The sequence below is a fragment of the Zingiber officinale genome, chromosome 6A (assembly GCF_018446385.1).
Source record: "Zingiber officinale cultivar Zhangliang chromosome 6A, Zo_v1.1, whole genome shotgun sequence".
Classification (NCBI taxonomy): Eukaryota; Viridiplantae; Streptophyta; class Magnoliopsida; order Zingiberales; family Zingiberaceae; genus Zingiber; species Zingiber officinale.
In genome coordinates, this window is record NC_055997.1 from 133,095,709 (window position 1) to 133,112,211 (window position 16,503).

The 16,503-nt window shown below is 33.3% G+C and overlaps 2 protein-coding genes and 1 long non-coding RNA gene across 3 annotated transcripts; 1 reads left to right on the forward strand and 2 right to left on the reverse strand.

The window, feature by feature from the left end:
• Positions 1 to 3,268: 3,268 nt before the first annotated feature.
• Positions 3,269 to 4,753, forward strand: LOC121998207 (probable WRKY transcription factor 40). Its single transcript, XM_042553000.1, has 3 exons — positions 3,269 to 3,532; positions 3,628 to 3,744; positions 4,042 to 4,753. Exons 1-3 carry the CDS (start codon positions 3,269 to 3,271, stop codon positions 4,381 to 4,383), a joined length of 723 nt encoding a protein of 240 aa, XP_042408934.1. The 3' UTR covers positions 4,384 to 4,753.
• On the reverse strand, positions 3,336 to 5,576 carry LOC121998208. Its single transcript, XR_006116448.1, has 3 exons — positions 5,464 to 5,576; positions 5,320 to 5,382; positions 3,336 to 3,730 (listed from the first exon to the last, which is right to left on the reverse strand). It is a non-coding gene; the product is annotated as an uncharacterized LOC121998208 (long non-coding RNA).
• Positions 5,577 to 7,574: 1,998 nt separating this feature from the next.
• LOC121998209 (diphthine--ammonia ligase-like) lies at positions 7,575 to 15,593 on the reverse strand. The gene is made up of 12 exons (XM_042553002.1): positions 15,469 to 15,593; positions 15,317 to 15,388; positions 13,964 to 14,043; positions 12,520 to 12,745; positions 12,367 to 12,399; positions 11,431 to 11,513; positions 10,680 to 10,752; positions 10,154 to 10,484; positions 9,756 to 10,087; positions 8,448 to 8,770; positions 8,052 to 8,379; positions 7,575 to 7,957 (listed from the first exon to the last, which is right to left on the reverse strand). Exons 1-12 carry the CDS (start codon positions 15,544 to 15,546, stop codon positions 7,745 to 7,747), a joined length of 2,172 nt encoding a protein of 723 aa, XP_042408936.1. The 5' UTR covers positions 15,547 to 15,593; the 3' UTR covers positions 7,575 to 7,744.
• Positions 15,594 to 16,503: the final 910 nt, after the last annotated feature.

Sequence of the window (16,503 nt, forward strand, 5' to 3'; positions counted from 1 at the left end):
TCAAGTGATCCATCTACTGATTCACTTTTTTTGGGACCAGAGGATCTACTCAGGGGGTGTTTGGTTTAGGGGAATAGGAGTGGAGAATGGGAATGAGAATCATTGATTGTCATTGTTAATGTTTGGATTATAGGAATAGGAATACAAATAAGGGAATGAATCCTTGAAATTGGGTAATAACTCATTATCATGTACCTCCCCTTCAATGAGTCATTACCCTATTTTCATTAATCAAAATATTCCCTTATTCCAAAAATACCCTTGACCTAAAACTAAAATTTTCTCCCTTAATATCAAATATCAAAATTTATTTATTTATTTTTTTCTTTCATATCACTTCTCTCTCCTTGTTCTCTCTCATTATTTTATCACACACTTTCTCTCTCCTTAATCTCTCCTATCACACTCTCTTTCCTTTTTTTTCTCATCATACTTTCTCTCTCCTCAATTTCTTCCATCGCACTCTCTTCTTTTTTTCCATCATAATTTCTCTCTCATCATACTTTCTCTCTCCTCGATCTCTCCCATCACACTCTTTTTTTTTTTTTTCTCATCACACTTTCTCTCTTCTCAATCTCTCTTGTCACACTCCCTCCTTTTTTTCCTCAATACACTTTCTCTCTCATCATACTTTCTCCCTCATCATACTTTCTCTCTCCACAATTTCTCCCATCACACTCACTATTCTCTTTTTTTTCTCATCATACTTTCTCTCTCCTCAATCTCTCTCATCACACACTCTCGCCTCATTTTTTTCTCATTACATTTTCTCTCTCTTCATCCTCTTCCATCATATTTTCTCTCACATCATATTTTCTCTCTCATCTTCTCTCATCATGCTCTCTCCTATCACACTCTCTTTTCTCATTTTCTCTTATCACACTTTCTCTCTCTTCATTCATTCTCATCACACTTTCTCTCTCATCACACTTTATCTCTCATCATTCTCTTTCATCATATTTTTCTCTCACATTCATCTTTCTCTCACATCTAATTTTTTCTCTTATTTTCCTTTAAGGGTAAAAAGGAAATTTTGATTTATTCCGATAGAAAATATGCAACTAACCAAACATTGCTTTTAAGAGTGATATTCATGCTCATACTCATTCCCATTCCACAATACAATGATTCTCATTCCGATTCCTATTCCTAGGAAAGAACCAAATGCCCCTTCAATACATTCACGGATAATATTACTAATTTCGTCGACTCGAAGGGTTACAATTAGCATTTTTTTATTCTTTTTAGGAAGGAAAAAAATAATACTTAAACCAGAAACTAAGGTTAATTCGTTATTTTTTGCATGACTGAGAATACGAATATTAGCGCAGATCATACAAAAATGTAATTCACTATTCAAGGTGGCAAAAGGCGAATACGCTCGCCCTCAGCGCCCCCACCAACCCGTCGCATGACCAACACAGAGGAGGTAAATCACGAACGGCTACTAACCTTTGGAATAATGAACTATCTAAGCAACTATTCAAAGTTGCTAGAGCTAATGCTTTTGGAAAACTCGTTGATTAATCACTTTTTCTTGGAATTTGAACGTAACTCTCAAATCTCCAAATATTATTACTTCGCCATCCTTCAAAGTCCATCCTCGACACTCCGAATATAAGTCATTGCCAATAGTTAAATATAATTTTATGAATATAACTAATAGATTTGCAATTTAACCAGTTGATCTACATTAGTCTGACTAGGATTTGGCTGAGCCAATCTCCAAAACAATATGCATTTCAAACAAATTGATCCACCAACCAATCACTAAACCAATGGTGATCCAGAAGTCATCCGATTTGATTTCCAAATCGATTTTTATAACAATACATGTGAGACAGAATCTTCATTATGAAGATAAATTATCATCTTTTTGATTTCTAAGGTCAAGTCTACTTCATTAATTTTTAAGTCAATGTTTATCTTTATCTGTTAGTCTATTACAAACACTGAATTGAAGAATAGCAGCGTAACCATTTGGTGGTTGTTCAGGCATTTCCATGATCAGTCTCCATTCCCATTGAAGTTTCAAACAACAAAGACTCTACTTTGTAATTTTTCAATTTAGAAACGAAAGGAATTACCATATTGCAATAAGTAGAAGGAGCTTGTTCATACACGGTATTGTAATTTTTTTCACAACTGATTTTTAAAACAAACATTACTGGAAAATAGAGTGTACATAGGATGTGTACAGAGCCTGGGGTTAAGCTTTGAAGTCAAGCAGGAATTGTTGACTTGCATTGAAGAAAGCAAAAGAGAAGAAAAAAGAGAACCTGGCAATAAATCAGGCTTAGAAAACTTGAATTGGGGGGCAGGAACTTTTCCTTCGAACAAATCATAAGACACTTTCCTTCCAATTCTCACAGAAATTAAACCTACTCCTCTTAACTTTTATCAGATTCTTCCCAACCGAGGCTTGCTCCATAAACAAGAGATACTATCAGGGAGACGACGTCATATGACATACAAAAGATGATGAAAGCATGCAAGTCTATATAAGGGTCCTCATTGTTCCCACCAGTTCATTTCAGGGTTCGCCTACCTCTAAAACACACCAAAATTATCTACTAGTTAAGTTGTGTTCGCTCTTCAATTAATGGATCACCAACGGACTAATCCATCCTTAGTTAATCTCGATCTTAGCATTGGACAGTCCAATAATCTCATTTCTGTGAGTATCTATTTGCATGTTTGTAGCTCTTCTTCTTGTTGCATAAAAACTCAGTTGGAAATCTTTACACCTTTGTAAATTGATCTATTGTTAGGAAAGAATCAGGAGGACAAAGGTGTCCTAATTGTGTTGCTTACTAATCTTGTTTAAGTAGCTATCTACGTGTTTACAGCTCACCTTCTTCTTGCTCAAAAACCTACCCAATTGGGAATCTATGAAACTTTGTAAATTGATCTAATGTTGGGAAACAATCAGTAGAACAAAGGATTTATGTATACAATTGCTAACTGTACAGTAAACTAGTCATATCTCCTGAGTATAAATCTATCTACATGTTTATAGCTCTTCTTGTTCTTGCTCAAAAACTTAAATTAGGAACCTATGCACCTTTGTAAATTGATAATAGGATAGGAAAGAATCAGTAGAACAATGGTTTAATGTATCCAATTGTCCACTAATCTCATTTCTGGAATTGCTAACTAACTGTTATACCATGTACATGGTTGAACCAAGGCTGGCGGTTTAGAAACTAAGTTGAATGAACTTAATGAGGAGAATAAGCAGCTAATCAAGATTATTGACGAGATCCATATGATCATTGCACTCCAAAATCAGTTGATGGACCTCACAAGCTTTCCTCCAGCTGAAAGCTCCTTCTCAATGACAGGAAAGAGGAAGATTCAAAACACTGAAATGAACAGAAACAATGATTCTCTTTTTGATAGAATTCATGAAACCAGAAATCAGACTGAGAATGATATAACCAGGCCTTCATGCAAGAGATTGAGAGAAGATATCGAGCCCAATAATGCCCACACAACTTATACGAGAGTCGATGCATCCGATTCAAGCCCGGTGAGAATTTTTTTTAATGTTAGATCAATAGAAGAATCTGTTTGCTTTTTTTTTTTTTAATGGAATCAGTTACCTAAGGTTCTGTTTTCTTTCAGATGGTCAGAGATGGTTACCAATGGAGGAAATATGGTCAGAAGGTCACAAAAGATAATCCATCGCCGAGAGCTTATTTTAGATGCTCTTATGCTCCTTCTTGTCCTGTTAAGAAGAAGGTAATAGTGATTATGGTAGCATAGGTGAAAATGGCAATTTGATTCCTCTTCTGAAAACTTATAAAAGAAAAAAAAAATACATACAAGAAAAGGAAAACAATTTCACTGACAATATTCAACATATGATTCACCAACAAACAGAAGATGACCAAATTAATAGCAATGAGACATACTGAAGCTTTAATTATCCACTATGATCTGAAACTAAACTTACCCTGCTAATACATAATTTGTAAGCTACCAACATTGAACCATTAAAGTGACAGAGACTTACTCTTCTAAGTCATCTCCCATCAGGTACAGAGGAGTGCAGAGGATAGGACAGTGTTAGTAGCTACTTATGAAGGCGAACACAACCATTCCCGACCTTCACCAGTTGGCTTTACTGACACCATGCATGAGAATACATCACATCCCTATGTCATGTATCTCAACTCTTCAAACTCAACAGTTACTCTTGATCTCACACACCAAGGACTAAATTCAAACAATTGTGATAAGGGAATTGAATTGATTGAACTCCAAAGAGTTTTAGCTGAGAAGATAGCCTCATCATTAACCAAGGATGAAAATTTCAATGCAGCACTTATAAGTGCAATCTCCGGGAGAATGTTTCAGGATACACAAGTTCAAAATTAAGTTCATTGGCCGTACAACTCTATCATCCAGCGACATGCTTTCAGCTGAAATTTAAATTTTGAACATGGAAAAAGTAGTGTGTTATTTGAGTTGATAATTCTCAAAGGACGAACATTCTTGCTTCTAAAGACCAGTTTAAAAACAAATTGTTGACGATGGAATAAAGTCGAAGAATTCTGAATCACGTTAGCCATCCCATTGAATTTTGCTGAGTTATCAGCATTAACCAGACAAGCAGCGACTTCTGCGCTTTTTTATATCATAATCATTTCCAATCAAATTCAGAGGCCATTGGCAAGGTTCTGAGAGAAAATTGGATGTGTACAATAGAATCGGCTAGAGTTCAAATAATGCTGTAGTAGTTCCTCCATTTTACTTTTATGTTTGTGGATGATTGTGCGACTATTCTTCATTGTTCATATATTTTTCTGTTGTTTCTCCTACACTGTTATACTATTTGCAGTTTGTAGCTTCCCTTAGACCATATGGCTTGAAAATAACATTATGAAAACCGATCCATAGAACAGGTAATGACCAAAAATGGAGCTTGCCAGCATTGTCATAAGTTTTAGTGTTTGAAAATGGTAAATTGAATGCAGCCTTTCAGTCAATCCCTAAAACCCAAATTCAGCGAATTTAAATTTAACCTAAACCAAGAATAGAACAGGAAATTAAAATTTATTTGAGAAAAACAAATAAATTATGAAACGAAACCTCATGCAGATGCTTCATCTTCACTATGTTCTGTTTGTTTGTAGCTTCTCTTAAACCTTATTATTCGAGAATAGCATTTAAAAAAAAGGAGTGAAATAACGCTTTCTTTGGTTAAAACATAAAAAACACTTGTTTTTCAGAAAGAAAAACACACTAGAAAATAAAGAAAGTACGAAATAAAATCAGATGCAGATGAGAGGGACAAAGATAACAAAACCTTACCGAAGGAACAGAAGAAAGAATACTCTGCATATCTGTCTTGGCCGAGATCCATCGGAACAGGAACTGTCGGAGAAGAGCCGTTCGTCAGCGTCAAACAAGCAGTTCTATGACGAGGAAGCGGGGATCGGTAGGTCGTCTACTCACCATTCCTTCAGATTTTGGGAGGATCCGGACTCCGGAGGCACATTTGGATAGTGAACTGCATCGAGACGATTCTGTTGGGATTGGTTCTTGGTTCGGTTCATCTATTCTTCTGGGAAATGTAATCATTTTACACCAGCATCATTAATTAGTTTTCAAAATCATAGATAATAAATTTCAACTACATGGAATCATTTTTTCTTGATTGAAAATAAAATGATACAAAAATGTTAGCGTTTACGACGTATTTTAATAATTTCAAAACTCTATAAATATTTTGCAAAGGAGATAAATCATAAATCTGATGAGTAAAATGAAATTTCTCCTGATTTCTTTATCTTTAAAAAAACAAAAAAAAAAGGAGCATTTTGAAATCAATTTCTTTTTTACTCGAGGAATAAAATCTAATAATCACACTTGAATTTAAATAGAAAAATATAATGACAATTTAATTTCTTTCTAAGAGCTAATTATTAATATATGCTTTATTTTTATTATTTGTCAATTTATAAATAAAGATGATAATGAATCTGATTTGAATCGGATTTTATATCCTTCTTATTTATCTTTATTTAATTATATTCATCTTTATACCATTGAATATTTAACTCTTATCCTCATCTTATATATGTCGGAGGATCGAATATTCATAAATACTCTACTAATCAATTATTATTATTTGTAATTCTTTTTTTATTAAAAAAAATTATTTTGATGAACTTATAAATATTTATTAAATTCTTAAAAATAGGTGTTGGTGAGGATTTTTTTGGTGGAAAGAAAAATGAAATACATGTGATGTGGGTGATCAAATAAAGTGACTTATTTTCTAATAAAAAATGAGGCATATATATATATAGTTTTGATATCTTGCACAATTTATCCTGTAAATCAGTGCACATCTAATTTTTTTTTTTTTTACTTAACTCTTAAACTATAAACTCTAATGTCAAAAGTTTATTGATATAACCGAAAGCTTAAGAGCATTCATAGTGTTTAGAGCACTAGAAGAACTTTTTCGTTATTACATTTGTATCATATCAAAAGTAAAAATCTTTATACATACCTCCACTATAAAAAAAAATCTCTCAACCTCTTCTTCATATATTTGACATTTTTCATTATATATATTTCTTATCTTTTCTTCCTATTTTACAATTTATATAATTAATTTTTTTATAAAATATTTTAAAAAATATTTTAATATTATATATATATTTCTTAGAGCATCTGCAACGCTATTAACACATGACACGTTAATAGTAATATAATATTATATATATATATATATATATATATATATATATATATATATATATATATATATATATATATATATATAATTTTTTTAATATATAAGTATTTTAACAACGTTCAATTCCTTTAACGTATAAAAGGAGCAGTACATAAATAGTATTGCCACGTGGATATTAACGCTGAATATTAACAGCGTTGTAGATGGCCTTATCCCATTTTTGTTTGTCCTTTTTTTTTTTAAGCAAATATTAAAAAATATTTTTATATAAAAAAAAATAAAAAAAATTTGAAGCTCGAAGCCGTTGCTTCAATTAAATCCAAAAAGCTCCCACCTACTTTGAGAGGGAGCTTTTTCAAGTTTGCCGGCTAAGGAGCTCCCATTATTAGTGTCGTAAAAAGAAATTAAAAAAACAAGTCAATGCTTTCTACCCTCATACCTGATTATTTAATCAAATCTAAAATTATTTAACTGAATGGTCTATTTGTATCCAAATTGAGCCATATATTCTAAATGGTACTTCGAGTGTATAAAATGTATCCATGCAACTTAAAATAATTTTGATATAAAATATTATTCATTAAAGTATTTAATCACAAAAGAGTTTCAATAGGGAGAAACAAGTAATTGGAAATCTGAATTAGTTCTAAGAATTTTTGAATAGGTAGATTCAACTCGAAATTATCCACTTGCTCAGAAGATTATTTTCTAAAAACAAAATAACAAAATTAAATTAAAAGAAGAATAGCCATCAATTAAATTTTACAATTTAAATAACTTAAAAATGGTTAGGCTTGGCTTTCTAAGCCATCAATAAAACAATAGATACAGTATTTTGAAAAGAACCTGAAGTGGAATATGATCGGAAATCCTTAGAAGCTTATACTTCCAATTCGACCTTGATACTTTTGTGCAAGTTTGATCATTTTCAATCGTTGAAAAAATTAAATAAAATAAATACATTTCGAGTTATCCAATAATACATTCGAAAGCAGTTGCTTAACCGACCGTCTGGCCATTTTCAGTATCTCATAGTTTTGAAGCAAATAGCTCACAACTAATAATGTCTTCCATAGATGCTGATCGTCCTGAGCTCAAAACTGGAATAAGACTGAAAGTCTGATGATGGTCCATCTTGAGGCTTTTGTTTGCCTCTGCAAATTCAGCAAAAACCTCTGAAAATACGAGATTCAAAGTTTCTGCTGTCAGCGAATTACTTGTAGTGTAGTAGAACTTCAAATACTGCAAAGCAGAAATTTGATTTAGAATCCCAAACTAGTATAATCTTCAACAAAACCAGGGCATAAACAAGAGGATAATTTCTAAAGAAATTTACCATCAAGTTGTCCCAGAAGAAACAGTGGTCGACAAGGATCTTATTGATCGAAAAAATACAAAATTTAATGATTATTCTCATCTGACTGAGAGGGCTAAGTTCTGATTTATCTGTGAAGCAGATCTTGGCTGCCAACTCTTTTGTGACAGAAACCAAGGCTGTACAGATCTTTCCGCTAACTGAGTAAATCTGATAACAAGAACTGCAACATTCGACAAAATGAAAATCACATGTTGCAGTTTTTCCAGTTGGTTGTAGTGAACTGTTTTCAGCTTCATCATCTATATTTGTGAGAACGTGTAGAATGGGCTTTACCTCCACAACAGCTCTGTAAAACAAGAGTTAAGATGGACAAACAAGAAGATGGAGGAATGAAATAAGACCAAGTACTAATACCCTTTGGGAAGAGCCGGAGCAAGAATGTACAAGAAAACTGGATTGTGCATCCTTTTAGAATGTTGCGAGTTATGATTCTCCAAGAAAGATTCCATTTTGTGCTGAATTAGAGTTCTCTCACGGAAAGTGAGAGAGGCAGCACAATAGACCACCAAAAAGATAGATGACGAAGTGAGGGAGGCATTGAAGGAATTGGCCACAGCCTCACTGTTCATTAGTGCTTGCTCAGTTTCGATAGCTGGCCCGCCTGAACAAAGTCCCATCGTGGGTGGATCCAGTCCCAGTTGCCCTGCCATATAGAGAACTTCTCTATGCAGAGTTGCCTAAATTGAGGAGTTTAATTAAAAACTCGTGTTAAGAAATAGCAAAGTCATATATTGAGTGTAACAATAACTACTAGGTTATATATCAAGGAAAGAAAAAGAATTTTTATCCAAAAACAAGGAAATAAAAGAAAAAGTGACTATGTTAATATTTCATTTACAACATAATATCCTAAACAGTTTTCAAGTTAAATAATTTTCACCACACTTTTTGTTTCCTCACCCATAGTCACCAAAAGATCACCATGGTTTTTTATGTGTATATATGCAAAAAGTTCTACTGGGAAAAGGTATCTTTAGGTGGCACTAAACCCCTTCTCAAGTAATGATCAACATCTGAAAATTCATTAGGCTCTGATAATTCTATGCAGATCTAGTCATCAATCAGGCCAAGTGTGACCCCAAAACTGACAAACTTGCAGACTCATTCCAGGAATGAGTTTCTCTAGCTGGGAATGGCACCGGATTAAGCCTGTCCCAGAATAAAATCATCACATTCACACACAAGTACACTTTTACCTAATTTCACAAATAGTATCTTACTAAGTTTTAGAAATTTTGGAAATTATTTAATGATCTTTTATTTTACTACCGATATGTCCATTTTTGTTCTATTTTTTTATATCTTTTTATTATTAAGTTCTAGTCCGGCAAGCCAGAAAGGCAATGGAAGGTCATGCCCAAGACCATGCTGGACTGGAGGTGGTGCTGAGTCATGTCATTCCAAGCACAGCCCATCATAGCCATGATGGCTTGATCCAGATTGACAGAATCGTCTCATGCACAGTCCATTGACATCTCTAGCACATCTACAATCTTAAAGATTATCATTAATCCAAAAAAACAAAAACAACCTTCTAGAAAATCCTGCATTTCTAATGCAACATTAACTAATAATGAAATTAATGCTACAGTTTACATATTTCCTACAATTACAATAGTAGACGATTCTTTGATGTTAACATTCATAAAATATAGTCCTTACCTGGCTGTATGGACCGATACAGCTAGGTGCCCAGCACGAGATACTCTGTACATGTAGAACTTTTTTGTCATGATCACTGGCCAGTAAAACTTCGACAAACGCTTTCCCTAAGCCAACTTGCAGCAAAGGCAATTCGATTGTACTCCGAGATGGCACTCCCAAGAAGCACTTCTTCTCTGTAATAAACTTTACGTACACATCATTAGCCAATGCAAAGTTCTTCATATCTGAAATATAGAGGTGAATGTATAAGACATTCAGCCAATCAAAACCATCATCCTTGAGTCTCGACTCGATTTTGAAGAGAACAGCAGTAAGATCTTCCTGTAGGCCTACAAATGCAAAATCTTAATCACTGGAATCCAGTCATCCAAACCAGCAAGGTGAAGTGCTGATACCTTCTGAAGTGTTGGAATGATTCTGAACCCAGCAACTGATGGAAAACATGTCCTTGTTGCTTCTAGAAATGCTTAATCTTAGATTCTTATTTGCAGGAATATCATATTGCAAAGAGGTGGATAGAGATTCAACTGTATCATCTGATTTAGATTCTCCTTGTACTTCACATACATAACCCGCTTTGGTCAAACTAGCAATACTAGTATTGGAACTTGAAAGCTCATCTTTATGTTGGAGATGGAAAGTCAAAGGATGAAGAATGCCAACTGGTGCAATGTGATCTGGTGAATGCAGAATCACCTCAAACTTGTCAAGAAAAATCCTCGCATTCTGGAAGTTGCAAATATTGATCTTCTATTAGAAAATGCATGCGTAAATCAAGAAAAAAAAAGATTGAAAAAGACAAATCAGTTTTCAAAACAGCAATGTCAGGGAATAGAACCTTAGTCATCCTATTTGCATGAACATTAAAAAAATGCTTAATCAGAATAATCTGCATTAAATAAGATGGAATTGAGAACTCACTGAGAATAGAGGGCAATCAAGTGTTAATGTTTCGTATTCTCCTCCTTCACCACATACATTTATACCATATAACCTATCAAATGGAGAAATTCTGTATTAGAGTGCCAGTATAAGTAACCAAACTTTCATAGATATACATGTAAGGGCACATTAATCAAAATATTGCATAAGATTGATAACTTATCTGGCCATGAGTGAAAATGATAATAAAATTTTGAAACAAGCTTTATGCTGCAATTTTTGGGATCTGCTATAAAATTTTGACATGATTCCGCACTCATTGGCAGGGCCAGCTAATTTTTTTTCCAAGTCAGATATTAGCAGAATAACCAACAATTTTATGTATAATTCAAAAGACAAGTTATTATGTTGTTGTCCATGCTAATGTATCAGAGTTTCCTTGGAAATTTACAATTTTAAATAATTCTAAAGCCATACGATGGTCCAAACCTTCCTCCGCCCTTAATCACTGCAGTAACTGCATCAAGTAATAAACAATGTTATCTATTCTACCGAGCATCACAAATTTTCAAACTAACTTATCATACACCAATTTACAACACATAAGCAACTTAAGTTAAACAAACATTTCCTGGTTCTCTTTGCCACTGAAGCTGTAAAAGGAATTTGCAATTAGAAATGAATAATGTGTGTTAATCTGTAGTTTATTTGCTAACATTTTCAATTTTTGTTAACGATCATCTTCATACTTAAATGAAAAGTTAATGAAATAATGTAGATGCCTACATACTCTTTCACCTGGAGTAGATGGGGTGCTAGTTTTGCAAGTTCTTTTCCCAAATGCTTTGCAGGGTCAAGCCCCATAGCTGCAACCTGCATAAATTGGATGGATGCTAAGGGTATAAAATAAAGAACAAATTATTTACAGTAACTTTGTGGTTTGTGCACAAGTAACTAATTTGTTCTTGAACAAAATAAACAGACAGACAATCCTTGTAGAAAATTTGACATCAATATTGGGTGGGTACATTTACAATCCTTCCATGATTATCTCTATTGTGCAAGGATCAGATTCTCTTGAGTGCTACAAGGACTAGTGGCCAGTGCAGTAATATAATATTATTCAGCAGGGTCAAGCCCCATAGCTGCAACCTGCATAAATTGGATGGATGCTAAGGGTATAAAATAAAGAACAAATTATTTACAGTAACTTTGTGGTTTGTGCACAAGTAACTAATTTGTTCTTGAACAAAATAAACAGACAGACAATCCTTGTAGAAAATTTGACATCAATATTGGGTGGGTACATTTACAATCCTTCCATGATTATCTCTATTGTGCAAGGATCAGATTCTCTTGAGTGCTACAAGGACTAGTGGCCAGTGCAGTAATATAATATTATTCAGAGTAGCATATCTACCATTTGAGAAACCTTTAAAAACATTACTTGTGATGTGCCAATTCACTTTTAGCATGTTTTAGAATCCTCAGTGTGCTGTCACTGAATCAAAACCAATGTCCAAATATTGTCTTTGTTATATTAATTAGTAGTGGACACCAAGAAGATACAAGTGTAAATATCATCCATCCATGTGAGATGGAGATAAATTGATCATACAAGGTAAGATATGGGCAAAATCTTATCATTATCAGCTAAGAAACTGAACCAATCACAGCATAGTGATTAGAAATCAACAGGAGTATGGAATAGAATAAGCATCAGTACCTTGACAGTGATGGCTATAATGTCCCTTCTAATCTGAAAATCAACAGTAAAGCCAAGAAAAAAAGTAAGGGAAACATAAATTTTACTTAGAGAAGCTGATTCATTTAAATATTCTCACACGTAAATAAATAAATAAAGTAATTTGAGGATTACCATTTCCTCAAGGAGTAAAGTTTGATCTTGTTTCCATAAATAAGCCAAAGAGACAAGACCTAACCGGCAACAGACACTCTCCACCCGCAGTCTCTGGTAATCAGATGCAATTGCACCCGAAGAAACTGCTGTGATAGAGGGAATCTTCTTTTTAATTTCACTTAGTAGAATAAACAAATCTTCAACTTCATCTCCAGAAGTAGTTTTGTAATTAAGATGCTGATGCCTGCAGACGAAACAATATCAGAAAGCAATGGCAGCAAATTGAATTCAGAATTCTTTAGTAACGAAATGCTACAGAAGATTGAGACGATAGATATATAGGAATCCTTGACAACTTATTGTATAAGCATTTGTCAACAAAGTTCATTGTCAAACTTAGTTTGTTCCAACTATTTGAGATGGGTTGTATAAATCTTATTCTCCCATAAAGCCCTATGAAAAGCACTAAAGCAGTATAATTTATATCATTCAATAAATTAAAATATTTCTTATTCAATTGACAAATCTTTTCTTTTGTCTCCATATGTATAATCAATTCCACACTTCTAATTATAGAATCTATTGGTAGGGGTGTAAACGAATCAAACCACTCGCAAGCTATTCGGGTCTCGGCTGGAAAAAAAGTTCGTTCGAGTTCGTTCAATTGCCTGATTTCAAGCTCGAAAATATTATTGAGCAGAGCTCGAGTTTAACAGTATTTGGTTCGTGAGCTCGCGAACATGTTCGTTTAGAGGCTCGTGAACGTGTTAGTTAAGAGGCTCGTTTATATATATATATATATATATATATCACATAAATAATAAATATAATAATAAATTATTAATTATTATAGCTAATTATCTTAAATGAGCTTGAACTAAGCTCGTTTAATTTTTAAACGAGCTTTTTTTTTTAACCAATCTCGAGCCGAACTCGAGCTATTTAATTTTATTACGAGCCAAGCTCGAGCTTAAGAACTAAAGATCAAATTGAACTCGAGCCGAGCTCAAGCTTAGGGATAACGAACTGAGCCCGAGACTCTTATTGTTTGGCTTAGCTCGACTCATTTACAACCCTATCTATTGGTCATCTTTGAACATGTTTATTAAATTTCAATCTATTCTACCTCTTTTTTTTAACTCTATTGGAGCTCAACTTAATTGATAGAGTTTTTGTTCCGAAAAATGTAATTATCGAATATGTTTCAAAGCTATAAGCAATTTTAAATGGATGAATAAAACCAACAAAAAAAAAACAAAGAACAAGATGCATTATATTTTGCTTTTAAAAACTATATTAAACCTCAAGTCAAGCCAATATAAATTAGATAGAAATACACGAGTTCATAAAAGGTATATGCAATTCTTATCTTGTATACCCTTAAAGGTCTCATATAAAACTAACTCATTGAGATAGAAATGAACAAGTATGATTTAAAAAGATTATGATCAAGGTATCATACCTCATAGATCCATGTATCCTTCTACGAAACAATGGCAACCCCATACATTCTGCATAACTAACCAATATTTGATGTCCAACCTAATGGAATGGCAAACAAATCAGCAGTCTTACAAGTTATGACAAACCCACAACAAAAAGTTCATAACATATATGTCATACTAGACAATTATTCATGAATAGCAACACAATCAAAGATAAGAGAAGCAAAGAAGTGTTATAAGTATCTCCAGAGAAACATATAATTCATTCCCCATGTCTTGAGATTATAAGACTCAACATGTTCACATGAACGAACAATCTCTAACTAATTGAGCCTTATAATAGTAAGTTTAAAATTCTTGATGGGATTCCAATGAGATGGGCATGGGCATCATGCAACTCAACGTATAACACAGCATGCACCGCCAAGCGTGAGAATGCAGTGCGTGCTGCACTGCTAAGGTCCACAGCCACAGAATGCAACCAACAACAATCTAAAGAAGGTATTGAGCTATTTTATAGTTGTGGGTTTTAGGCTAGGATCTGTATCAAATACAAGTATTGTCTTGATTGGTGTGCCAACAACTTGAAGGTTGAGGATCATTAAGAGAATAGGCTTTTATTCTCACTGAGTGTTGTATCTTATGAGTTCAGAAGGAGAAGTTTTGCTTTTATTTCTCCCAGCATTGAGGAAGAAGTCAAGGGAGAAGTCCAGGGAGAATGAAAATAGCTTTTTGTAGTAAATAATAAGTTCAGGTGTTCTCAAAAAATTTTCTCTAATATTATTGACCCAATTGGTTTCCTCTTAGGCTGAACCATGATGTTTTCTCTCTCTTGTATATTTGCTTTTTTCTGGTGATCTTGTTCTACTAGAGGAGGTTGCTATCAGTTGCATTGTTCCACTCTGAGGTGACTTTCGCATTCTAGGTAGTGCATATAATGGTGCATATCTAATGGTTGATAATTTGAGGATGTGCATCACAACATCTACTCACATGGAATTAATACTACGGTGGTTTAGGGGCTGAGTATATCCCAACCAGTTGTAGCAGAGTGACCTCAACCCCATCAGTTGCCCTTCTTAAATAAAATATCTCAATTCCATTAGTCATTAGGCTGCAAAATCTTATCTTTCCTCATTATCTAAATATTAAAGCCCGGGTTTGATTTGACTTACCACCCCCAAAAAAAAAAAAAAAGATAAAATTTACAAATTCACCAAGTCTAGAAACACATAGGAAGTTACGAACCTATAAAGGAAACTAGTATGTAACAGTAAACACACCAAACCAGTAACGTCGGCAAATATCACAAGCAAAGCCGGCAGAGAGAAAGAAGAAGGAAGATGAGGTACTTCAGAGAAGATACTTACAGTTTGATACATGTAGCTATCGAGCTCGTCCACGGAATCATCAAGTGGCAAAAGATTAGCAAGGGCAACGACCTGCTATCCGAACCAAATCCCTAAAATCTTGCAATCGACGAAGCAACTTGCTATCCGAAAAGGCAAAACGATCGACTGACCTCATGCCCGTAATCTACGCATCGCATCATCGCGAAGCAGCTGTCCTTGCCGCCACTCACCAACGCCACCACCTTCATTGCTTCTCTGCTCCAAACCCCCTGGTCAAACTGGACCTCGATGTCATTGATAGGGTTTTACCAGGGATGTGTATTTATTAGGTTAAAATCAAATCCAATCGAGTTCGACCCGAACTGAATTGAATCGATTTAACTGAATCGAACCGGATGGATTTAATCGAATACAACTAAACCAAATCGTATTTTTAATTAACCGAACCAATTAAATTTTTAATAAAAACTGAAGAAATCGAATTAATAAAATATCATTTAAACTGAACTAAATTAATACAAATTAAATCAACCGATTATAATTGGAATGAGTTAAATTGACTTATGCCTAATAAAATCATCTTAAACAAATTCTAAAATAATAAAAAAATTAAAATACTATCTGATTTTATTTATTTATGAATATCACTAATAGTAATAATAATAATATTATTATTATTATTATTTTAAAATTTTAATTTTTAGAAATTAAAATAAATATAATTGTATATGGACTAATATAATTTTTTGTACTTAAATAGAGGTAGAGACAACCATACAATATCATCATATTTTTTTCTATTTTTAATTTGGGCAAGCATGTAATATCATAATGCTTAGAATTGAATAAGGGTAATATAAAAAAAAATATTACACTAGATTATATACTAAAACTTCTAAATAAATAAAATTTTATTTCATCATCTAAATTGAACCATACAATATCAAATTATATTTCATTCATCATAACAAAAGTTAGGTAATTATCTGTTAAATTAATTAACGAGTTTTATGTGAAATATTTTATGTAGCTGTCAAATTAATTTCTCAATCAATCAAGATCTCGTTGATTAATTAATAGTTTAGATTGATCCATACTTTATTTAATACAAAGACTCCGCAGAGGTCACTTCGACCATTTAGTATATGTTTTGATAGTATTTTTTTATATTATTATTATTTTGATAATCGAGATATTTAATTTTT

Excerpts from the sequence above, each read along its gene's own strand:
- LOC121998207 (XM_042553000.1), top strand. The coding sequence starts at position 3,269 with ATGATCATTGCACTCCAAAATCAGTTGATGGACCTCACAAGCTTTCCT. Across the intron at positions 3,533-3,627 it reads ATGCATCCGATTCAAGCCCG|ATGGTCAGAGATGGTTACCA; the intron begins GTGAGAATTTTT and ends GTTTTCTTTCAG. Across the intron at positions 3,745-4,041 it reads CTTGTCCTGTTAAGAAGAAG|GTACAGAGGAGTGCAGAGGA; the intron begins GTAATAGTGATT and ends ATCTCCCATCAG.
- LOC121998209 (XM_042553002.1), bottom strand. The coding sequence starts at position 15,546 with ATGAAGGTGGTGGCGTTGGTGAGTGGCGGCAAGGACAGCTGCTTCGCG. Across the intron at positions 14,044-15,316 it reads ATAGCTACATGTATCAAACT|GTTGGACATCAAATATTGGT; the intron begins GTAAGTATCTTC and ends CCATTCCATTAG. Across the intron at positions 11,514-12,366 it reads TTATAGCCATCACTGTCAAG|GTTGCAGCTATGGGGCTTGA; the intron begins GTACTGATGCTT and ends CAATTTATGCAG.